Source organism: Neodiprion virginianus, chromosome 3, assembly GCF_021901495.1.
Source record: "Neodiprion virginianus isolate iyNeoVirg1 chromosome 3, iyNeoVirg1.1, whole genome shotgun sequence".
Lineage (NCBI taxonomy): Eukaryota > Metazoa > Arthropoda > Insecta > Hymenoptera > Diprionidae > Neodiprion > Neodiprion virginianus.
Window position 1 is genome coordinate 5,900,401 of NC_060879.1, and position 25,759 is coordinate 5,926,159.

Below are 25,759 nucleotides of genomic sequence, written 5' to 3' on the forward strand. Positions count from 1 at the left end.
TGCACGCACACGCGTGCACGCGGGTCATCTGCAGTGACCACCTGGAGTATCGTCGTTTTTAATCGGGGTGGGGGTGGGGTGGGGGTGGGGGGGAGTGGGAGGGGGGAGGGGGAGGAAATCGGAATTCTCAAACGGAGGCGATATATAAAACAGAGTTTTCACGATTGTACGAGACTGTTTTTTCGTTTTTGCATGTGTTATATTTTTTTTTTTTTTTGGTACACAGTTCCGTTGTTTGTTTTTCTAATTTTAAACATTGTTCGCTCTTGTTGTGCTTCGAAGAGAGAAAACTCTTCGAGGAGAGTTTTTAATAACCGGTGAAGAAAAAAACCTTGCAGGGTTGGTCAACGACTGTTGCAGTGTTTATTTAGAATGATATTTTTAAACCGTAACAAAAAAGTTCAACTAATAATTGCTCATTATTTGTGGGTGAAAATCGGGTGATAATAATCGGAAGAAAGCTTGTTCGGAGCTACGTAAGTGGCGGATATTGATGAGGCGAGATGTTTTTATAGACGATATTTCCAATGACTTGATGATTTGGTTGGGTGTCTAATAGAACGAGACAGACTGTTCAGTGTGTTGTTACCGGTGAATATAATATCCCAAGTCAGACGCCATCGGAATACGTGTCGTTAAAGGTCGGTGAAATTGTTTTAAATATCTAATAGTCGTTAGATAACGTCGATAATTTGTAACGACGAAACCAAAAAATATCTTGTAATCCCTTTTTCTCAAGATCGCGACTCGATCGTGCGGCGCGTGTCTTATTATGAGCGAGCATTAAAGTCTCCAGTTTTCCCGATGGAATCCCGTTCCAAGCGAGCTTTTCACCGTCGTTACTTCGAATCGTTCTCTCTTTCGTGTTTTGCGAAATTCATTCTCTTCATTTTCTCCTCATTGTTTAAATAATTTCCTCCCCGCCTCTCTGTCGTCCCAATTTTTTTTTTTTCTCCATTTTCTTTCTTTCCAACACGTGAATATTCGCGACGCACTTTACACACAGCTTTTGTTCTCAAGACACAATGCCGAATGATTGAAAGTACCGTTCGCGTTATTTCAGCTGAAACGTATTCCACCGATTTACATAGTTGAAAGAAATGTCGTCGGGGGTATAAAGAACTCGACGTAAATTTGGAAAAAAAATTCATACTTCGCAACTTTCTAACATTGTTATTGGTCGAAATTTTCTTCATTCTTTGAGAAAAAAAAAAAAAAAAAAAACAAAAAACAAAAAACATTGCATACATATTTCCGAATCGATCGTAAATTTCAATAACATGCAATTAATCGCGAACGTAATTTGTACAGCGTGGTGTATACTTTTCTTTTTCACAATGACTTTTTTTTTTGTTTTTTTTTTTCAACTCTTTTTCGAAACGTCACACCGCGTAACATATAACGACAGAGACGAAAACGTAATAAAAACATATCGCGATATTTATCACCATCCGCACAACGTATAATCCCCATAATATTTTCATCTTATTCTCACATTGTGGAGCCCCCCCCCCCCCCCATAAAAGCCCTGCATCTGATGACAATGCAGTCCACTCAACCTCGGGCGTTGCCTACTAGTCAAAACGAAATTGTAGCACCGCACGGATGCTATGAATAAGGATCACGGACGGTGCGTATATAGAACCCCGTAATAAATAAAAAAAAAAAAACAACTTGGCGAGGAAATGAATAAGAATAAGCCGTGCATGATTTCGCCGCTATGTAACACAGAGAGAGACTATTCTTACTACGGCGTCTAGTCTCCCATGTCAAAATATATTTATTGCCCCCCCCCCCCCCCCCCCCCCCCGTTCCCTGTTTTTTGGCGCGCGCCCCAAAGTCTGCGGTATGTCAAGAACCATTGTCGACCTTTCTTACGGTTTATTACGTACCTACCGGTGTTATTCTCCTCCTCGTGTGCTTGACTGCGGATAGAATAATTCCTGCGGCGTTGATACAGACGTTGGTAACGAGTCCTCGGGGCAAATCGGGCGCAGAACAATCAACCGGGTGACGTTTAGGGTCGTGGTACTGAGCAAAGGGCGCCAAAGGTTCGGATACGCCGATTAACTCCTTCGGTCACCACTTTCTCGAGTCAATATTATGGTCGGAATTTTGTTATTCGGCGGCTGTCGGGCTCGTTGATCGCGAATTCGAAATCCGAATTTGATCATTTCTAAATCCAAGACGATGGATGCAACATAGCGGATGTGAAATATAAAAAATCAATCGAAATTCGATGATTTTTTGAGGCTATACGAAGTAACGAAGATCGTTTTGAGTTGGAAATAAACTGTGATTAAGGTAGGACACGAACGTTGATAATTCCGCCGGTTTTCCAACCAAGGGTGGTAAAATCGAGGCGTTTAAACGTAGGAGAAACGTGAAGAAACAAGGACGAGTGTGACGTGACAAACGGACAGAGACTCGCCGATCGTTATATTAACTGGGGTTCCTAATCATCATCCACGGGAGAATTCCGTAACGATGCGATAGGTCGGACGGCGATCGTGATTAATGCGGAGATCGATTTCGATTCAAAACCGATATCCGATTTCAGGCTGCCGGGGGTGAAGCGATCGGTTTCAGTGGTCGGTTGTTATTTTTGAGAACGTGAATTCGACGCGCCCCGAAATTCGAATTCCTCTCGAGTATTCGGTACGAGGAAAATGTTGCGCGGTTATTCCCACAAGTGAATAAAGCGGCTGAGCTAAAGGGTGCATCGTCGTAGTTTCTTTGGTAGGAGATCGGTTGCGTTAAAAATAGGATCGGTCATGCCGCGCGGATAGGAATAAAGCGGGTTTGTCGTCCTTGCAGCGACGGGAGCTTAAACGGCGGGTATAAATGATCCTTCGGAAGGATATTAATTGTCTTTAGACTCCCGGCAGCAGGGGTATTGTGCAGATTGCGAAAACATTAACTTGAAGAAGTCCCGCGTGTCCCTGGGGAGCTGAGGATCATTTTTCAAGGACTTTGTATGAACCGAGTCTTAGAGATTCTAGGTATAACTTTACCGTACCGAGAAACCGAGGGACCTCTTCTTCTCCGCTCCTCGGAACCCGCCTTGGTCCGCGATCATCAATCAGGCTGATCGTTAAAACCGAATCCCAGAATACAAATTGCGCAAAACTGAAAGTCATTCTCGAGGTTTGCATTATTATCGAACCCGCTCGTTGTACGTATTCACGCACAAGTTCCGTTGGTCCGTTTTACCTTCACGAATGAATTCCATTATTCCATATTTCTTTTTTTTTTTTTTTATTATAGGTCAACGAGAAAAACTGCCACAATAATCCTTAGATCCTCGTTCAAGACATTTTCACAATGGATTCCCTCCATTCACGATGATCCTTGCCCGTTCACCGATCACCCAATTTCGTGCCGTTGGCGTGTTCGCATACCTATTCATATAATACTTGTGCAAGAATCGAAATATGTCGCAGGTCGCAATTTGTCTTACCGTCTTTCTCTCCCTCGTATTCTCTGTTCTCTAAACTTTCGTCGCGAATCCTCGAGACGCCGAGGAGTTGAAAGGGCAAAAAGTTGACGAAGGAATTGAATAAAGGGCTCGAGCCCTTCGTTCGTCCGAAGAAAAGAACAAGCGGACGAAGGGCGAGGGAAGGGGGGGGGGGGGGAGGAGGGAGGGCTAAAAAATAAGATAAAAAGAACAAGTCTTCAACACCCGAAGACAAACCGGATGAACCCACGAGTTTAATGACGCGTAAACAGGGGCTGCTGCCCTTTTCACCCTTCGGCCTCGAGCAGCGGTGTAAAAACGGGGTAAAGTGCATTGTGCATCAGGGTATATATATATATATATGTATATATATATACAACAAGAGGTATAATAGGATCAGATCGCTTTGCCTGACCCGGTCTTGTATTTGGAGCAGGTAAAAGCGAGGCAGGAACGCGTCGCCAACTTCATTAACGGTCGAGTGTTTGGCAAATATTGACTCGCCTCGAAAAACTGGGCTACTGGGTGTTGTTTGACTTTACGGTTCCGTCTAGATATATACCCGTGAAACTTACGAGCGTAGCTAAGTGTATATATAGTTCGTCGAAAAGACTTAGCTTCCACGTTTCCACGTCAATTTTTACCGAATCTTTCTTCGTCTGAAATGAAGTCGGGGATGTCGCGGGCGAGGTAAAAAAAAAAAAAAAAAAAACTAACCAAAAAACGTTTCACCGTTTGAATTTCAGCTCGTGCCACATATCGCGCGTTGCGACAAACGCACGAGCTTGTACCGAGTGTGCATAAATGAGCGCTGGCGACGATTCAACGCGAGACCGGATCTCTGACCGAGCTCCAATTACGTCAGACTAATTAAAATAGTTCGGAACGTAGCGTCGGATTGGAATTTTATTCTGGAGAGAGAGCTGGAAGAAAAACAAATTTTTTTTTTTTTTTATTTGTTTGTTTTTTCTCCCACGTTATCAAATCCATTAGGTTCACGGGTGACAATATAGCCGGTGATACACGAATGTATCGATACTTTGTTGCAGGGTACCTTTAATATCGAAATAAGTATACTCGTTTGGATCGATCTAAACGGTTAAATAGCAAATGTTATCCTATGCGGAGCGACGCGCGTTTGACAACCACCATGTTTTATTTCCAATTAACTCGGATTTAACGTATAAATTAGCAGTTAAGTTATCGGCGCGTATTTTATGCCCCGGGAACCCGATGATAAATCAAAAGGCATGTATGCGTGTATATATATATATATACAGATATATATGTATATATATATACATGCGATAATGTAACATCGTTGTATCGGAGCTAGGCGGGAGTAATTAGCTGGGGCAGCGTTAGTTACGCGTTACTTTACGTAGCTCTGATCTTCGTTGTTTTTATTAATCATTTATTTCTTTTTTTAATTTCGTATTTTATCGCCACCATCGAATAGGAAATGAGGAGCGAGGCGCGTGACAGAAGTGGGACAATTTAGAAGAGACGGAAACAAACTGCGCGAGGCAGATGTTTAAAATGTCAAATAACGCGGTTGGACCCGGTAAATTAGACTTATCAGATTTGGGGATAATTTTATTCCACTCTTCGCAAGAACGACGATCGAGTTGCCTCGTAGCTTGCACGCAGCTTGCCGTCATCCCATATGTGCAGCCTGCTTGGGTTTTCCGACATGAGCCGTATATTTTTCACCACTTTCGTGTTACAGGCACACATTTATCACATAATTGCGTTTTGTTGTTGTTGTTGTTTCTTTCCCCCCCCCCCTTTAATGTCCATTTTTAATTTGTTGCAGATGAACCAGCAGTGCAAAGTCTGCGGCGAGCCGGCGGCAGGCTTCCACTTTGGAGCTTTTACGTGCGAAGGATGCAAGGTAAATTATACCCGAGATCAGGTCTTGATCACCACTCGCACTAATTACCGATCGAGGAAATTATTAGTATGCGGAATCAAACTCGATGCAGTGTTTCTTTCTTTTTGAAAAAAAAACTAAAAAACTGCGAATCGTAATTATGGTCGCCGAAAACTATGGCTTCGTATTGTAACTATATACTTTCCTTGTTTTTTTTTTTTTTTCTTTTAAAACAACTCGCAACGCAAATTCCAACGAGATTGCAATCTCGAACAGTGATGAAAGTCACTCACATTATTTAAGCTCAGTCATCAGGTGTTAAGAAAACAGGTCTCAATTCTGAATTGCGATTTCCAATATTCGGGAACATTTCATCGGCAACCTTTAAAAGTTTTTCTTACGCAATAGTGAGAGTTATTACAGTTTCAAGATTCATCGAGTTAAATAATATGTTATGAAAACATTATTGTGCCTCCAAATCAAACCATCGCATAGCAATGACAAAATCGACGTTATCCTTCTATCTTTACACAGACGCGTGTGAAACTTGGTATATATTATTAGTCTACAGAACGTTTGTTTATGAATGATTTTGAAACTGAGAGAAACTAATTTTGAAGACTCTCAAACAGTTTGTGTAATAACTGATCAGAGAGCGAAAACTTTTAATGTAATTTTAAACAAAACTGATATCGGCAGAATTTAATCTCCGTCTGACTTATTAGTTATAATTTACCGTTTGGCTTCTTGATGCCATATTTCTGAATTCAAATTACGAAAAAATAAGTAATCCGCGCCAGACTTTTTACCGTTGCAATTTGATCCTTTGTTGAAAATCAAAAAAACCATGTTTCGATTCATATGTTATTCATTAACGATCCGGCGTTGAGAAATTTCGTTTTCGCGTAAGAGAGGCTGTGTTATTTTGTCACCAATGTTTATCACCTCGGTTAAATTGTCGAGGAATTTCGTGCTTATCGCCAAACCGCGATAGGCGTAAATGACGCTGGATGCATTAATCGGAATTCCCAGTGCCGCACACGTGTACGACACGATTTTGCCACGCGCCGAAAGTGCGGTACATAAACTGGCCCAAAGTACACGAGTGTTCCAAAATGATTTTACGTTTATACTCACCGGGCGAAAGAAGGCGTGTTGGAGTTATTCCTCGGTCGGTGTTTTGCCGACGGAACTTGGGTGACGCCGATGAATTTCCATCGATCGAACCGAGCTGCGCCGACCTGCGAATCACGACTGTTGGGAAAAAGGCAAAGAAGAAAAGAAAAGAAAATAAAAGAGAAGAGAAGAGGAGAGGAGAAGAGAAGAGAAGATCACCTCGCGGGAGCTAAGCTGGTAATTAATTAAAGACGTTCCTGGAAGAAGTCGGTTAATCGGTTCACCGAAGCGACGAGACAAGTCCCGGCTACCTTCGAGAAGAGAATATTCTCTTCGAGGCAGTCTGTAGTTAGCAACGAATTAACGAACCACGGGACAAAGGTGCCCGAGCAACAATCAGCCGTCCAATTTTATTATTTGGCCCATTTCCCGCCGGATTGGCGGGTAACTCTTTTCTCCATGAGACCAATCCAGAGTTTATCGACTCAGAAATCGTCCCGCGATTCGTGGCACACATCCAACCAGGGAAGAACGAAAGGCGCCCGGTGATCGGCACGCAGGCTGTTACTCCAGTTTAAAGAACCCGAGCTGATAGGCCAAGGCGAATCGTCAAAGTACACCGAGGAAGAGGCCCGAGTCCGGCTCGAATCCGTAAGTGGAATACCGAGGGATCCGAGAGGGCGGATTGAAGGCGTGTGTATGGACACGGAGAGAGAGATTCGACCGCGTCCAATCGATTACCGCTGATCATGCTCTGACCATCCGCAAAAGATCGATTGCATCGGCTCTCGGATCCCACGAAGAACATCGGCTTCTTAGACACTTGTTGATCCATTGACTCGATGGGTAACGGAAACTCGTACCACACTGAGAAAAATTTCATTTGTTGCAGTAACTAGAAAAATTGAGTAAAACAGGTATCGTTGAAAAAAAAAACTGTTCGAATATCGTTGGAATTACGAAAAACGAGGTACGCGTAACGATTTTGCGCTATCGTCGATCCTTTTTTGGTAATCGCAACGCAAAATCAGTTTCTGAGGTTCACTCTACTTTTTTAGCTAAACAAGGCTTTAACGTCAATTTATTCTTGCACAAGCGTTAAATTTCCGCAACAGTTGCAAGAAAATATAGCAACAGCGATCGTAATGAGAAAGAATAGTAACGGATACTAGATTTTCCAGTAACAGCTAGAAAACTAATTTTCATTTTCTACCTAGAACTATATTCTTCGATTGTGGTAAAAAATGAAAATAGTCAAGGACTGAGCGGTAACCGTAACTAAAAATTTCTCTCAGTGCAGCAGTTCGTATCTTTCTGACTTTCTACATGAAAATCGTGAAAAATGTAAGCAGACCATTTCGTCCGATCGGAGAGTGAAAATTCCTTTTGAAATTCGAGATGTGAAAGCTGCAATGGTCATCGGTGTAATCCGAAAAGTCAAGAGTCTTTAAGATGAATACCAATGGTCATTAAAGTGTCCCGAACAGTCCAAGTTTCGAGGAAAAATGATATCTCGGTGTTCCTTGAGTAAATTTTTCCCATTCAGGAACGAAAATCTCGATGATTCCGGTCGGTGATAACGAAAATTTGGACCAGGACGTAGAGCGAACGCTGTTAGTGAAACGGCGTCGTTGTGGTTTCAGAAACAGGGTGTTCACCTCGACTCTCTTTATATTCAAATACCAATGTATTACACATAGCGAGTCGGATATCGGTTGTGAATACCAAGCGACCGAGAGCTGCCGATAGTAATTGGACCTCATTAGGGCAACAACGAGCAATACCTTACGTCCATCCATTTCCTGGATAGTCGTAGGACTCAGATAACGCGTTTTAGGTAAATTAGACTCTACGCTTCCCAGCGTTGTCCGCCACTCTGGAACCATAAATATTATACCCGCTCCGCGTTCTCATTCGACGTCCCGAGTAGAACCGCGCCGACGACCAACTGCCTCTTGTCCTCTTTCCCTCCTCTGAAAACCCCTCGCCCAACGCCTCACCGAGGGGATATTTTTCACCTCTGCCTTACTCGTGTCCGGACAGTTTCCCCCGGCGATGAGGCCCATTCGTCATGAGCTTTCGAAGCCACGAAACTCCGGAGTCATGAAATCCGAACGGTACCAACCGGAGTTAATCGACTTTGGAGAAGCACTCCTTTACACCTTCGGCTCGGATAGGTGCAGTGCGTAATCAACCGCTCCTCACAGAACTTCAACAGCCTTGACCATGCGGTGGTTATAAGTGGGAAATATCGTCCATTCACGGTAACTCGACGTCGTTCACAAGGAACTAACCAATCTCTTGAGACATTCTCGGGGCCCGGTAAAAGGGCCGATAGTCGGCATTGCTGCTCCTGCGGGACGGTCAACGCCAATTAGAATGACATTTGAGAATATTCAAAATAATTCAACGAAAATGAACAGCGCGAGCGATGAGGTGAAGTAGCGTTACGCGTTTCATTAGCATACTAACTACTACTCGAAACTGTGCGTCACGCGTGAAATAAGTGCGAGGCGAGAAACGTCCGGAGTGGCTTTCGAAACCTTAACCTTTTATTTGGTAAAGTATGTTCCTCCGGGTTACTTTGTTATTCACATTCCTTCCCCGCATATTCGTTGCCACGTAGCTACCAGTCTTTCCGTTTATGCAGCAGCATATAATATGACGCGAAATGTGCGTACCGCATGAATATTTAGGGGCATGAAAGGAGCCTCTTCACTCTCTGAACCAATTTGCAAGGCTTTAGCGCGGTTCCTTGCCGCGGGTCAAGCGAGCTACTCGAAGCAGGACAAAATCCGAACATTACAACAGAGTTCGCATCGGTTATCCGGGTCGCGAATGCCACTTGTCATGCAAATAGCCAAGAAGCTGTGAGTGGACATTGTTTTTCCAGCAACACCATCGGCACCAGCTTCAATGCACGAAATTATGCGCTTCCATTGTCAAAATTCCGGACCACACCCCTGGATGCCTCGATACGGACGGTACTCGAGCCTCCGGTTGGCTGGTGTGATTCAGAAGATGACATATTCGTCGTACCGATAGCTACCGCGATGAGACAATGCTAACATCGACGTATCGGGGACACTTAACGTCTGTGAAACGTACGTTCGATACAATGAGAAGCGGCACGAAACGAGGAGTCGGCAAGTCGGGACATGTGGCGCCACGGATACCGATCGTTGGAGGATCGATGCAAATCGGGTATCGTTACGGGGGTCGAACGGTTTTTCCCCTTCTTTAACTTTTCGACGATCGTATTGCGCTGCGATGTTTTTGCGTTGAACTAAGAGGGTCGTAAAGTCGATTACGCCGCGGAGCAAATCTCCCCGTGATATCTTCTCGGTACAATTAGCTCCCTCATAAAGAGACATTAGCGCGAGACGCGTGTTCAACACACGGCAAGAATCTGGGCATCGGATTCGCGCATGATGATCGTTCCTCTTGCGCATAGTGCGCTGTTGCAGGTTGAGTTACCAACTCGAAACCGGCGATCGGCTTCAGGAGGAGCTGCTGTGGCTTAACTGCTGCCATTACGGCTCTAATTGCCCGCCATTTGAATACCCGGAGTGCTTCCATGTGCCCGAGAGCCGTGGATAGATTGACCGATATTTCACGCGCGTGTATTCATGCAACCTACGAAGATCGTTTCGACCAGCTGCTGTTGTCTCGATCGGCGACGGCTGCGATCCGGAGGAATCGAAGAACCCGACGTGGACAGGAAGCCGTTCCGATCGTACCTGCAACAATTTGTTGCGAACACAGCGCGCGGACTTCATCGGTATAAATCGCTCGCCGGTCTCGCTCGCCGATTTATTCCCTCGTTAAACTGTCATAACAGCACGGCGGCTGCTTCTTCGTCGTAAACTCAAAACCACCCCGCCGATATATTTTCCCCGTGTAAACCACTCCTTCACGCGGCGACCGATTTAAGCCTGAAACTGATTATGCGGCCGCTTCGTTTCACCGCGGAATTTATCAAGGAGAAAAAAAAAATAAAAAAACTCTGGGCACGTGCGCGGGGAATGAAATTATATTCAATTTAAATATATGCTCAAAGTCGTTCGAGGAATCGGTTACCGATCGGCTCAAGTTTTGAAATCATGAAATTTTACCGAAAAAATCTTACAGAGGTTATCAAAGCTTGTTACGAAAATTTATCCAGGAATTCGAATCGAATGATACAAATTATGATAATTTTCCGATTTACGATCGAACATACTTTCGATTTATCGAATACTTGTTTAAATATTCCTCGGAATGTTACAAACGAATCCAATTACCTAATTATACAAATTATTCCATTGAATAATTCCACCGAATTCCTGCAACAAGTATAAAATCTGTCAGATGTAAACGGTAGAAAATTATCGAAGCATTCTTTTCTCACTGACTAATTGAGTTACATCTCCACGAGCAAAAATACTACCACCAACAACAATCTGATTTGCCATGTTACAACATACTCAGACTAACGATACATTGTTTGAGTGGCGTGTAATGACAACCTATTTCGTTCATAGCACCTGCAATTCTACTCGCAACTTAAGACAACGAGGCTTCGTTTCTTCCGAGTGAAAAGAGCATCCATATAAGCTTCAGCAAGGATGCCCAAGTTGAATAGCTGCTGGGAAAGGATGCCAGATTTCAAACCGAGTCGTTCGAGGGACAGACATCAACTCGTCCGTTCAGGAGTTACAAGACACATCTCTCCGAGTGAAAGCTAAATTATTAGACTCTCCTCTCTGCGCACCCATCGGCCAGAGGGCGCCGGTTCACGACGCGGGTCTCGATGCTCGTTTGCGCGCTGCGTTCCGAGATCGAATTCTAACCTAAAATGCAGTTTCAGGCATCGAATCAACGATTCGTTGCCCCCGCGTTAAGCGCAACTTGGCTACAAAGGTACCGCGAGTAAAAAATTGGCGTTTGTCAGTTATTGCTAATTTTCGGTCGCTGATTTTCGGCTCTACAACCATGCGAAGTGACACTTGTGTAGTTGCGAAAGTTACCACCAGAGGGCAGAAGTGCCGCTGTCGCAGCGCGCCGATTTTGAATGACATTTGACGTAAGCAATGTCATTTCAGAGTTCTCACGGCCAATTTCAAATTTGATTCGCATCATTCGCATATTGGGTGCGAATCAAATTTTTTACATTAATAGTTGCCTACAATGATCAATGGATCAATGGACACCTTCAAACTTTTGCAGGATTGATTTTTCTTCTTTCGCTCGTACTAAAATAACTGTTTTTTTTTTTTTTCCTCCCAACAAAATGCGTTATAACGAGTCTGAGTTTATCCACGACGGCTTATGCTTGAACCGGTATTAGAAATTGGTTTCACATCTTTGCTGAAGATGATTTCAAAATTGTAAAAAAAATTCTCCTTCATATCATTCAATTTACGGGTTTCATGTATCTTAAGAAGTTCGTTTGCGAGTAAATGTAGACAAATAAGCTTCTCCTTAGCTTACATTGATAAATATGACATTTATTGTACTTGCTGTGACTTCTTTCCAAGACTTTTATCACCCTTTTGGAGGCATCAAATTTTTTTCTCGTCATCTCTTTGATTGACTTGATTTTTGCAAACCACAAAAAGTCGGCTATACTTAATTGCAAGATAAACTTTCTCGACAGTTTATATTAAATTCTTCCTTTCAAAACGACTGCTACATTAATAATAAACTTGAGGTAAATTTTTGATAATACCGAGTTCTTCGTTTTTAAAATGACCGAAATCGGTGTATTCAAAAGTTCCTCCCAACAACATTGAGGTTAAAATAGTCTTTGTCCTGAGAAAAATAAAAAAAAAAATCAAATCTACTATTGTGATCCGAATCCTTCCGAAAGAAATATTTCACAACAACTTCTTTCGAACAACATCAAAAACAAACGACTCATAAAAATTTCACCGAAAGCCCTGCTCAACGAATCCAAAAATTCAAAACCTGCCAACGGTTGACCGAATTGCATCTGCGATGATTCAGACGTCGCGTCTATAAATTTTTACCTAAGAGGTTATGTCACACAATGGCGGAAAAGGGAATCTCTATTACGCAAGTGATACGCGGATTATAATAATATATACATATATATGTTTGTGTGTGTGTTACCCGTCGCAGTTTCTCAATATCGTTCTTCTTACCCAACGTTGTGGCGGCACGGCGCGCGTTGATCGTTCAAAGAAAGATCGTTGTTTCGCGTTTGAACCTGAACGTGAGGCCATTAGGGTTGCGCCGCTCGGTGTATCCCGGCGCATTTTAAACGATTCCGAACGGACGTACGCCCTTGGCCGGGTGGCGGCGCGGCTTCGGTTCGCCTCCGATTGTGGCAACAATAACTCATTGAGCGTGATCTAGGGCGCCTACGTGCCCCCCTTTGGGCCCCTTCCCCCACCCCTCCCGGGCCCAGGGCCTCTAACGACGCTCCAGTATTCGGTCCGGCGCACGTCCTTCTCGCCCCCGAATACCTACCGCTTTAAGTGCCTCCGTGAGCGGGACTGATTCGGAAATTAGGTGGCGATGGGGGCGAGGGGGGGGGGGGGGCATCACCCTGCCATCCCCGCTCCGTTTTGCCTCTCAGGCCCCACCGGGCCCCGTATTGCGCCTAGTTTTTGGAACGAAAACAAGAGTGAATCGGTGCTGCGACCGATATTGGCATTCGGCTCACACAACACGCGGCATGTCCAAGGTCTCTTCTTTACCGATGACATCATATTGTTATATCTACATACATAGGTATACATAATATTGTGGTATACATATATTATAACGTACGTACAGGTATGAATAGTGTGATTGGGGTCTTTGAGTTGCGAAAAGATCCAAGTGGTTCGCATCGGTAACTATCGCTCTTTTTTCGGTATGCTTACAATATCTTTGGATCTTTTTGTTTCGGGACAAAGTATAAAGCTTGTTGGCGAAAAATTTTTCACATATCGTTGGTTGATTTTTCTACATTGCCGAAATTCGCTTCGTGATCTTTCTCTTCGTATCCTCGTAACCCTTTTTTTTTTCTTCTTCCGATGCCGCCACGCGGAGGCGACTCAAGTCAACGACTTGATATGATTTCTAAGCTGCTCGCGAGGCCCCCGCACACTGTTATAACGCTGTTTTGTACGGGTCCGAAACGAGGAGCGGACCGTTTGAATGGATCGGCAACGCCGGCATGAAAACTGGAATACAGAATCGCGACTAATCCTGATTCTGAATCACTCACGTAGGCTTTTGTCTGACGTGGACCAAGCCATACGACGTAAGATTTTCGAATGTCGGTCGAAAGCTGGCAGCAAATTGTAAGGCGATAAAAATTCCTTGCTAAATCGAAGTCGAATCTATGTTGCAATATCCGTATTTCGTTAAAAAAAAAAAAAAAAAAAAAAAAACAAGTTTATCTTCATACGGAGAAAATATTCTAAAGGATTTTGAGTAATCGCTGTTTGGTAGATCGACAATGCACCGATGATTTAAGAGGCCGTATTTCCTTTCAACTACAGTTTACAAGTTAATCGTTTGTTATTTCAATCTTGCTTTGCAGTTGATTGATGAGGGATTTGGATTGTTGCAACAAATTGGCGGTACATACGCGAAATTCTTAAGGAGGAAAGTTTAAACTCTCGGATAGGCAACTCGTAACATCGGGTTAATAATCTTAAGTTTCGCTTCCAATTTGGACATGATGTGAGTTGGCCGTATATTGTTAAGTGCAAAAACAAATTGCGACGTTTCACAACGTGATTCACGACACCCACAGCAACGTTTAGAACGGCCATTCACACGAGCGTTAAAGCTTCAACCAATTACTTCGTCTTTATTGAACCGAATTATTACTGGAACGTTAATTTTCGTATGGAACATGTTTTTTTCTACTTATAATTGAAGAAAGAAAAGGATATTATGAATAGAAATCGGTGGCTTATTTTTACTTCTTTCTCCACTCGTTCTCGACTTACAAATATTTGATTTTTGCTTCAAGCAGCACCGGAGTGAAAAGAATAGGCTATTTATCTTTCGTTTATATATAATCGCAGAATAAGATGAAGAGGAAAAAAAATACTATCCAAAGTCCAGACACGTATGAAACATTTAATCTCGAATCAATAAATATGCGATTCTTTTTTATTGCCGACTGAGACAACCTGAATTGGCGAGCTAGGCGAAGAATTTCGTGATACGTATAATCGTTTACCTATTCGCGAAATTCTCGTTAAATCATTACAAGAATTAATCGCTGCTTACGTATATTCATACCTTTTTTTTTCCCCCACACTGTACCTACACTGTTTTATTTCTTACCAGGGTATAAAATTACGTCGAGAAAAAAATCCTCGACGCGTGACGTCAACGAGATTTTTTTCTTTTTTTTCTGTCTAATTCGCAAGCTTGAAAATGTTCGTACGTGTAAAAACGTTGTTTCAAATCTCTTTTTCTTTCCCTAATCTCTCGTAAAAACGAAACTTGTTGTAAAAGGCTCTGTGTGGAAACAAGAAATAAATACGACTCGGTATTAAAATAATCAAAAACTATAAGGGGAGAAGAAATCGAAATGAAAAATGAAGAATGAAAAATAATTAAAGATCTTAATCAAACGGAGGAAAGAAAAACAAAACCGCTCAAGCAACGCGGTTCAAACCGTTTAAATCAAGACCTAAACGTCAGCGGTGTGTTTCCTCGAACCTTCATCGCGCCAATTATAATAATCATCCAGTCTCATCCTCGTGCACTGATTAATTGTCATGCGGACGTCGTAATCCACGCGAGTTCCCCGGACTAAATGACTTCCGCGAAAGCGTTATTTCCCGCATCTGGATACGTATGACTAAGGCATAATAGATACGCGAAACGCGTCCCGTAAAACGTTCGCACGAATTGACACGGGAAAAAGATTAATTCGATCGCTGTGTAATGTAATAAACTGAAATGGATTATCAAAAATGAGGCATAAAAATATTTGGTTGAATTTATATTCACCAAGATAATTATAACATGGACTACAGACGCACTGTTTTGTAGTAAAAATTACAGTTATTTCTGTGAAAATGACACATTAGCATGTTAAAGTTACATTTACTATAATGTTCTTTGAACTTGTCGAATACCGCAATCCCAATAATTTTTACTCCGAAAAATCTGTGTCCCTATAATTACCGCCAAGCATGCAAATCAAACAGGTTTTATTCTCCCGCTGTACAATTTCGCAAAGATTTTACCTTTTTGATTCGCGGTGAAAAAATTTTCGATTTAATTTTCCATTGTATTCAAATTTTGCAAACCTACGGAGATTGCAGCTACTATTTGATCGAAGCACGCGTTATTTTGTCGATCAGAGAAAAAATATTTCCGGTTGCGTATAATATAAAACGAAGCGATAAATTAAAAAAAAAAAACAATGAAAAGAAACACGAAACTATCAGAGCAAAGGAATGTCGGTTAACGGGCAATTTCTGTCTCGAATGAGGAAAAATAGCGAAAAAGTAGCAAACGAAATATAATGTAATCGATCATGGGAAACGTCATCGTGAATATCCTCATGTTTGACTTACGCAATTAAACGTAAAAACACACAACTTCCACCTACGACTGATAGATCATTACATATTGCTGTGTGTGTGTGTGTGTGTGACGAAGAGCTATGTGCGAATAGCCGCGCGTATAGGCGAATCGGTGTAATATATACGTGTAGAACGCACACACCGTTCAAACGGCCGTTTCACATTCCCACGACCTTAATATAGATTCTTGATACGCGTCCGAGAGAGAAAGAGAGGGAGAGAGAGAGAGAGAGAGAGAGAGGATACGGGCGGAACGACTGGCGAGAGAAAAGGACGGAGGCCGCGGGTCCAGCGGCTGAGAGACGCCGGGGATTAAGAGAGACGGAAGAGGACGCCGCTATTTTATCCGGCGTGGGAGGGACGAGGAAAGGAGGCGAATATCTTGCCTGGCGCACAGGTGCCGAAGAGGGAGACGGAGGACTGCGCCGATCTATTAGAGAACTCGGGATCGACGACGAACTTGGGGACAATGAATCTGAGAGGGATCATTTTTTTACACTAGACGGTTGTGTTGGCGACACAGAAAAACCTACACTGACAATGAGGGAAATTTTTAGTTACGTTTACCGCTCGGTCCTTGACCATTTTCATTTTTTACCAGAATCGAAGAATATGGTTCCAGGTACGAAAATGAAAATTAGTTTTCTAGCCGTTACCGGAAAGTCTGGTATCCGTTACTATTCTTTATCATTACCATCACTGTTGATATATTTTCTTGTGACTGTTGCGAAAATTTAACGCTCGTGCAACGATAAATTGACGTTAAAGCCTTGTTTAACTAAAAAAGTAGAGTAAACCTCAGAAACTGATTTTGCGTTGCAATTACCAAAAAAGGATCAACAGTGCAAAATGGTTACGTATGCCTCGTTTTTCGTAATTCCAACGATATTCAAACAGTTTTTTTTTAACGATACCTGTTTTACTGAATTTTTCTAGTTGTTACAACAAATGAAACACGTCGACAAGTATTCTAAGGTTAGATTCGACGGTCATGGGTTATGTTGTTGTTTATTGAGATTGAGTTTATTTCGCGCTCGGCCGACTGTGGCGCTGCAGGTTTCTCGGTGTTGCCAACATAACTGTCTAGTGTAAAAAATTAGCCGTCTCAGATTCATTGTCCCCAAGTAAGTGGATGATGCACTCGGAGAGGAGGATTGTCCTTGATGGAAAACCGTGGGATTTTATTGCCCCGTTTGTCGTATCGAGAAGCGATAATTTTTTAAAGTTCTAGGGGGGGAAATTGGCCAATATTCAATGTAAACTCGTTGTTGAATTAGGAATTGGAAGCATATCGTGTGGGCAATATTTGATGTAGCGAAATCGAAGAAAAGATTTCACGGACTGTGCTGAGGAGAAGTTGATGATTGATTCGTTGCCTACTTGATAATGTGATACGTGTTCATTTCATAATTCATTAAAATAAATATGACTCAGTCGAACGAAACTCACGTCGGCTTATTCAATCTCAAATCAGTTGTGTGTAAACAGATATGAAGATGATTCGAGAGTGATGACTCAGTTGAATGGATTGAATCATTTTTCTTGATTCATTGTTCAAAATCATTCACTTTTTCAGTCCGAAAATCCGACCACTGAGAGTGAGACTAAACGAAATTTCTCGAATATTCTACGTACTATCAGATATTTGTTTTTAAATTTTGCCAAGTGAGTTCGAATCATGGAGATTATTTTTGAAATTTTCGAGAACGTTTTTTGGGAAGATCGGTCAAAATAGCTGTAAAATTTGACAAAACAAAATCATCGAAAATTGAAGCCCAATGAAAACGGTCAATGAAACGATAGAAATGCTGTTCGATTGGCGGAAGAGTGAATAATGATTTAAATCGCTTTAGGCGAAGCGTAATGCCACGTACAGTAAACGGAAAAACGGCTTTGAGCAATTCTTGTTCAATGGTAAAGATACAGACAGATATATAGCAATGCGACGATCAAGTTTCGTGTAAAACGCTCCAAACTTAAAACGACTCTAGCCGCAGGACCATTTACGGATCGGTACTTACGATCGGTACAAATTTGTCGCATTGATCTGGAAAATTTCTCGTGCCCAACCGGGTTGTTGGATTATATTTTAAATCGAACAGCCTGGCTTGCCCGGAATCCTGGACCGATTTGTAACGCCATAAGACGCGATTTCTTGACCAGTATATTTATTGTCCACGGTCAGCCAAGTGCGAAAGACTTTTTCAATTTGCGATTTGATTTTTGACGGTTTGAGGTCAATCAACTTTCAGAATAAAAAGCCTTATGCTGCTGAAATAAATTTTTCGATTTCAAATAGCGGTGAACTTCAAAACGTGCGAATCAAACTTCCGTCCAAATGAGAGGACAATTATTTCCAGCCTCGAGTTGAGCAACGAGTCGGTATTACACCTGCGGATAGCATGTATTCGAGATCTGTGACATTTTCCACGAAGTGAGAAGCTATCGGTTAATAAAATTGGAAAAATGCCTGTCGACACAGGAATTCCGTTGTTTTTTTTTTTCACGAGAACCAAAATCAGTCGGCATTCCACGACGGAAAAGGCGTCTCGTTTAGAAGAGTGGAAATTTTATTTTCGCACCAGCTTTAATTTCGCACGTTGCAAATAAACTCGCTTTCTGCTCACTGCACTTTAGAACCAAATACCAAAGTAAGCAATATCTTTTGATTGCGTTGTGATTCTTGTATAAATTATCTTGGCAAAAACTTCCGTTCGGAAAACTGTCTATTACTCAATAGTCCAGTGATTTTTCAAGATGTAGAAACGATCGATGAATCGTTAATTCAAATCGATAATATTATACATATCTGATAGTCGAATAATTCTTTCAAAGAGATATTCGAATATAAATTTAAAAAAAAAAAAAGAAAAACGAAAACTCCTACATGTCTGAAAGCTTGTTTTACTAGCTCAAAAGTCTACAAAATTGTTAAAGTAAACGCAAAGAAAATTGGTTCGCTTTTCAAGATGGCGAAAAATAATCGTCGTCTGGGGTGAAACTTTTGAGATGATATTGAAAGTCTTTGTAACGATGATGTTCAAAAGGTGAACAAATCACGACAGAAATCTTGACGCAGGTTCAAATCGCACCGGCTTCCGGAACAAAGCTCTGCAAGGCCTTTCAAGGATGATTTCGCGTCGAGCTTTCGCGAAGCTGTCGGGAAGTTGTGGGTTTCGCAGGTTGCCCGGGAGTGTGTGAAATGGGTCAGCATGCCACGAGGGAACTGCTGCCCTCTTTCGTCTTTTAGCTAGGCTGACGATCGTCGGGCGTAAAACGGGCCCCGTTTCTATCCCGCGGCTTATCTCAATTATATCGGAGGGACAAGCGAGCGCCCGGCGGACCGTGACGCGGCGCTGAAGTCGCGACCCCAGCGCGGACCTCGGGGCCCGGAATCCTTGGGCCCGGGCCCAGATCCTCACGGCGCACCGCAGCGCCGCGCAACGCCGCGCCGCGTACAAAGAGATCGGCTACGCGTCCCGAAAGCCGATCGTAAATTAACCGGCGATGAACGGCCGAGGTCTCGGTTATTCGCACTTGCTTGTAAGCCGCGGTTTATCGCTGCCCAACAACCGTTTAACTTTACGATCGAATTTGCTCGAGCCCTCCGATAGATTAGACCAACCGTCGGGATAGTCGATCTTACCGATCTCAGGCGGTAGCCCAAAGAAATCGAATCGAACTGTCGTTTTCAATATCGAATGTTGCGAGACTCAAAAAGCCAGTTACCTCATCCTTTACCTAGTTACGGAGCAGATTTTTTTGCTATCGCAGAAACGGTTTTGCTTAAACAGAGGTTTTATCCTCGACTTGCAATTAGCGGACAGACGTAGAGCGTTTGAAATAATTCTTGGAAGTTTGAATATTAAGCATAGGTCGAGAGATGTTTAACACGTCTTTTCTTTGAATACGACATTTCGCTTTCACAGTCCCACGAATTTCACGGTTATGTTTATTTCTATACGAATGCGTTACAAAATCGAGGTGTTAGAACCACGAGCGCCTGCTAATTATCACTCAAACCAGTCCGTTTTTATTTTCTGCGACTCTTAACGATTGCGTAAAACTAATGATCGTTTCGCGCGTTAATTTCAATTGCTTCATTCCGCATCATCTTTCTCTTTACCTGTCTCTCGGTACGGGGATTTAACGGACGTTTTTAACACTTAGTTTTGTTGCTCACTGGAATTATTATTATCATTATTATTATTTGTTTATTTATTTTTTTTTTTTTTTGCAATACTCGGGAGATTCATCGCATGCGATTAATGTAATTCAAGCGTGCGTAACAACATAGTTCGTGTAACTATCATCATCAAATTTACGTCGGCAAATCGCGGCTGCTGTCTTGTAATTCAAGGTGTTAAAACCGGATCTGACTTTCAACTTCCGGTTGTGCAATCCAAATAATATTATTCACGAAAAATGGCATCGAAAGCAATAGCGTGCAGTAAAGTAATCGATACACTGCTTTCACCGATGCAACTTTTGGCCCGTGAAAACTTATGGGATAATAAAAACTTCGCTTTCCGGTGGTTGAAATTACTCGTGAAATTATCACTCGCAACGAATGGCAAGAACGACCAAGTCGGCATAAACTTATTTGAACGCATAAATACCGAAACCGTTAACGCAAGCATCGTAACGACAACTTATATTCCCGATTAAGAACAACCGGTAAAATGAGCCGATTTATGCACTGGTTTCAGGTTTGGTCAGAGTTGTCCTCGCGGCACCATTTTTCATGAGTTTCTCGAAACTTCGCTACCGATCACCAATTGGGGACGCGAGTGAAAACTCGAAAACTACAAATATTACGGTGAAAAAAAAAAAATTAAGAAAAATGTGTATAAGGTTAAAAAAAAAAATATGTAAAGAGATATTATATTTTTAATAAAATCGGCGGCTTAATGAGTTGTTGCGAATTTGACTTCAAAACGATGATATTTGAAACACCGATCTCAGGCAGACGGACAAGAATTAAAGAGAGTATCATTTTTTCTTATTTCAATTGAGATGAATGATCCAAAAAAATTATTGTTGTTCTACGAATCCATCAAATCTGCCAATCTTTTTTAATCTACGTCATATCGAGTAGAAGTTCCGGGTTGGCAGGACGGTAAAAATTGATTGAGGGTATCCCAATTACGGACCCCCCCTCCCTTGGTCTTTTTTCAATTTATTAAAAACCAGTAGCAGACATAACGTTAAACAAATTTTTCTTATAAAGTTTGACTGATAAACATAATCAATCGGCATAGAAACTTTGAGTTGGGTCGTAAAAACTCAAATTAATATCGAGTTAGCGAATTTCTCATCACTGGCATAATTTTCATAGCGAAGGTGTTAACGAAACGCACTTAGTAAATCGGCAATTTAAATACAATATTTTTCGAGAGCTGCGTAGTTGGAACAAAGGCATCGATTTCTATTTATCTGATTTTTTGACTAATAAGCAACCTTAAAATATTCCAAAAAATTCTTTCGATTTAAAAATCATTATTTCGTAAGTAAGCGATCTGAATCCTTCGTACGAACACTTGTTTTTTTATTTTTTTTTTTTTTTTTTACAACTTTTGTCTGTACACTTTTTCGACGTGCTCGAGGTTATCAATAAATTATTAAAAATTCAGGGTTTCTTCTCAAAGTGTTGACTACATTATCCAAACGTTGGTTGATTAAAAATTTTTGAAGTATTGTTCATAAAAATTGATGTTTGGAAAACAACTGTTCTTTAAAAGTCCCAGTGTTCATACGAAGGGTTAAAATCACGATGTAACAGATGTTGAATGGAAAACGAAGTAATGAACTACTACGTGCTCCGTGATTGGGTCACCTACCCTACAGCTACTTCGCATGGTTTATGATACTCTAACCTCAAGTTTACGATTTTCTGATTACAGTCGTTCTTCGGCCGGACATACAACAACCTGGGGAGCATATCAGAGTGCAAGAACGGAAACGTTTGCGTAATAAACAAAAAAAACCGAACAGCGTGCAAAGCGTGCCGTTTGCGAAAATGCCTGCTTGTTGGAATGTCAAAATCGGGTTCACGTTACGGTCGTCGTTCCAACTGGTTCAAAATTCATTGCCTCCTCCAGGAGCAGTCCAACAGTACGCAAGCTAGCGGGGCTCACAGCACGGCGCCCTTCGCTCCCAGTTTTCTTCCTGGTTTTCTACCGCCACCGAGCCAGAGCCAGTTGGGCCTTTACGGCAAGGATGCGAAGGAGCGCGCATCGCCGAGCCAAGAGGACTTGGCGCTGCAGTCGCACCTTTTACACGTGGCGATGCTGAAGCACGAACGTGAGAGGGGCAACAAATCTCCCCACCCTGACGACATCGCGCTACAAAATCAGCTCCGACTTTTGGCGTGGCAAAAGGAGCGCGAACGAGTGAGTCAGCAGCCTCCGGGAACCCCGCCAAGGAACGAGACGCCCCCTTCTTTCGCTTACGCGAAACACCCGGCATCCATGCCCCCGATATTCCCGCCAAACTTTGCCGAGAGGGAGCCACCGTCGAGTCCCGAGGTCTGCAGGCCCTTTCTATCGCCTTACAAACGGGCTGCCGAAACGCCGAGCGACAGTGGCGCCTCTTCGGCCGATGAACAGGACCAGGACGATTCGCGGAGCAACTCGGCGATGAGCTACTTCAAAACGGAGGCATCGCCACCACTTTCCGAGCGTGAATTTCCACCCCGAAAGATAAACGCCACCGTAACTCTAACCACCGGCTACCCCCACCACAGTTTGGGCCTTGTCACCCCCACGACTTCCCAGCACTCGCCGAGGGGAGGCGATCTCCTTCTCGTCAGTCCGAGTCCCGGCGGTCTTGCCGTCGAACAGGAGGAACCTATCGACCTCAGCGTCAGGCCCGTTTCGAGGGCCTCGTCGGGACTCCGAGCCTCCCAAACTTCCGCGGAGGACTCGGCTAGCTCGAGCAGCGTAAGTACCGCCAAGGAGGAACCACCCGCTGTCAAAAGTAAACCCCTCGACCTCACCCTCGGGGTCAAGAGGCCCGCGGAGTTACCTATGTCGCTTTAGGGTCCCAGGGATCGGTCCCGATTATCGTAACACAATTTTATTGATATTATTAATATTATTTTTATCATTATTACACCTATCACTATGATTATCATTATTATTGACAAGGTTATTTTATATATACATATTTTTTTTTTTATGATATACATGGGGAAAAGACCGGATCCTAGAGGAATCGGTGGTCTTTTAACCTCTTATGCAAACATGTGTTCAATTTGTAAATACCGCCGTGTAGTGCGAGATTTATAATTTTATTTCTTGTTTCTTCTTCCTCTTTCGTGTTTTAATTTCTTCCTATATTTTTCTTTCTCGTGCGAGTCCACTTTTAATTTATTATCCCGAAAATTAAAATACGTTATCTAGACGTAAATACGTAGTTGAATATGTATGTGTTTATAATTAAAAGACGTAATATTGAGGAATACGTAATTGGTATGATAATAGAAAGTTATTATGAGAATTGAAGAAATTTATATTGCGGATATATCGGCCAGTATATATATAATAGTTTCGGTGCCTTAATATATTGTTTCTCAATCTAGTATATTATATAAATATATTATACATATATATTACATATATGTAAATGTGTGGGTATGTCGATATTTAACCATTATGCATAAATTCTAACAAATGTATATTTTTTATATTTCATTCTACACCAGGAAAATAAGTTATTGGATTTGATCAATGTTAAGTGATCTAAATAATCCATGCGTTTGCACAGTACTGAGAGTACGTTTATTCAATGCGACTGTTTATGTGGTTTTGGATTTTAAAAAATCCGTATTCCGGACCAAAACAAGCGACTTTAAACTGTCCACGATTCAACCATCGAGCTATCCATTTTCATACTGCAGGTTCCAAATTTGCAGAGAGAAAAAATAAATATTAGTATCCAATTCGAATTTCGAACTACAAATTCAGATTCGTGATTAACGATTCAAAAGCCCTCAGTTATCGTATTACATGAAATTATCACGATTTGTCTTATTTTGAACGACTATAATGGATTCAACATTACAAATTTTGAAAGTCTGAAGTTGATTCAAGCGAAGTTGTCGTTCCGAAAGTTCCAGTTTAATATTACGAAATAAATGTTTACTTGTTTTACAAACAGTAAACCGTTTTAACCAAGAAGTGGTTGATTTGAATGAGAAATTTTTGGAATCAAATAAACTGAGAGTCAAATAAATTAGCTGTTTGGTTTGATAACTTTATATGTTCTCAGCGTTGGATGTGTATTTTTGATATACGCATATGTGCATTACATATATGTAAAATATTGAATGCGACGTAGGAAAAAGAAAAGAGTGCGCGGTATGAATGAAGGATATATTTGGAATTGATTCTACGTATAGCCTAATTATTATTGTATTTTATTTTATTTTATTGTGATGATGCAAGGCCAGTAGATACCTAAGGTTGAGTGGTTGCAGTTGTAAATATAATCTTCGAATGCTATAAATAAACATATGTATATACATCGAAATATACACTGCCGGCCAATAGTTTAGTTAGACCGGACGAAATTTATTTCCGCACTAAAAGTTAGATAGCGAAATCAAAAATAAACATAATCAAAGAAATCAAACGGCGTTTTAAAAAACATAAATTTATCTTCATTTTGCTTCTGCAGAAATTTCTCTACAATTTTTTTTCACCCCGGTAAGTATTTTTGACCATGGCCATGGAATTATGAGGTCTAAGACAATCTATCGCGAAAGAAAACTTATTGTTTATCTTCTCATTTTTAATCAACTGCAATTTTTTAAGGTTAAAAATAAAATTATTCCAACAATTTTTCCACATCTTTTCATATTTTTAATTATTTTGTAATTATTTCAAAGTTTTAACGTATAAAATTTACTGAATATAAAGAAGTTCGTATTTAAAAACTAGGCATAATTATTATTCAACGTACTCAAGGCATGTTACGTTTAATTATCGCGAAAAATTGAATGTATCGATAAATATCGTCTGATCGGCACAAAGGCGATTTTTTTTCTTTAACGAAAAACTCGGATACATGAGGTAAGAGACGTGATTGACAATTTGTTTAAACTTTTTTTTTTACAACTTCTCATCCCTCCCAACATTTTCTCTGAAACCCCCCAGTTATTCAGTCACAGCATTTAGAAAAAAAAAATATCTTTTTCAGTTGAAAATGCAATGCTGGGGCGAACAAAAATCGTACAAAACTTTCTAAAAAACGAACATGTAGATTTTGATATTCTTTTTAAGTTCATCACACAAACAACCAAGAAAAAAAAATTTCTACAGGTTGTAGAGTCAATTTTCGGCGTCTAAAAAAGGTTAAAAAATACGTTCTGGGGTATGAAAAAAAATATCGATAATTTTCTAAGAAAACAAAATTAAGATAAACTTGTCCTCTTTAAAACGTCGCCTGGAACGTTTGTTTATATTCATTTTTTAGCCAGCTATGCAACTTTTAGTGCGGCAAGAGATTTTGACTGGTGTACTCAAACTTTTGGCCGATAGTTTATATATATATATATATCGATGGATATACATATGTACATAGATTATTTTTTTATACTTGCTTGGTGAAACCGACTTTTTTGATATTTCGTTGCAATTTTTTTTTTACAACTATTTCGTTCCCCCATATTCTTATTTTTTTCACCTTCTCCACAACGAATCTTTATTAAATACTTTTTTCTCCAATTAATCCAAGAGCCTCTCAATAATATAATCTGTA

General features: G+C 41.3%; 1 protein-coding gene across 2 annotated transcripts; it reads left to right on the forward strand.

Moving 5' to 3' along the window:
* The first annotated feature begins 119 nt into the window (after positions 1–119).
* Positions 120–25,482, forward strand: LOC124300412 (protein embryonic gonad-like). Of its 2 annotated transcripts, none has more exons than XM_046754498.1 (3): positions 120–641; positions 5,274–5,351; positions 21,901–25,482. In XM_046754498.1, exons 2-3 carry the CDS (start codon positions 5,274–5,276, stop codon positions 23,035–23,037), a joined length of 1,215 nt encoding a protein of 404 aa, XP_046610454.1. In that variant the 5' UTR covers positions 120–641; the 3' UTR covers positions 23,038–25,482. The 2 variants fall into 2 exon arrangements, with proteins under 2 accessions (XP_046610454.1, XP_046610455.1); XM_046754499.1 differs by lacking the exon at positions 120–641 and adding an exon at positions 1,401–1,630.
* The last annotated feature ends 277 nt before the right edge of the window (positions 25,483–25,759 follow it).

Excerpts from the sequence above, each read along its gene's own strand:
- LOC124300412 (XM_046754498.1), top strand. The coding sequence starts at position 5,274 with ATGAACCAGCAGTGCAAAGTCTGCGGCGAGCCGGCGGCAGGCTTCCAC. Across the intron at positions 5,352-21,900 it reads TTACGTGCGAAGGATGCAAG|TCGTTCTTCGGCCGGACATA; the intron begins GTAAATTATACC and ends TTCTGATTACAG.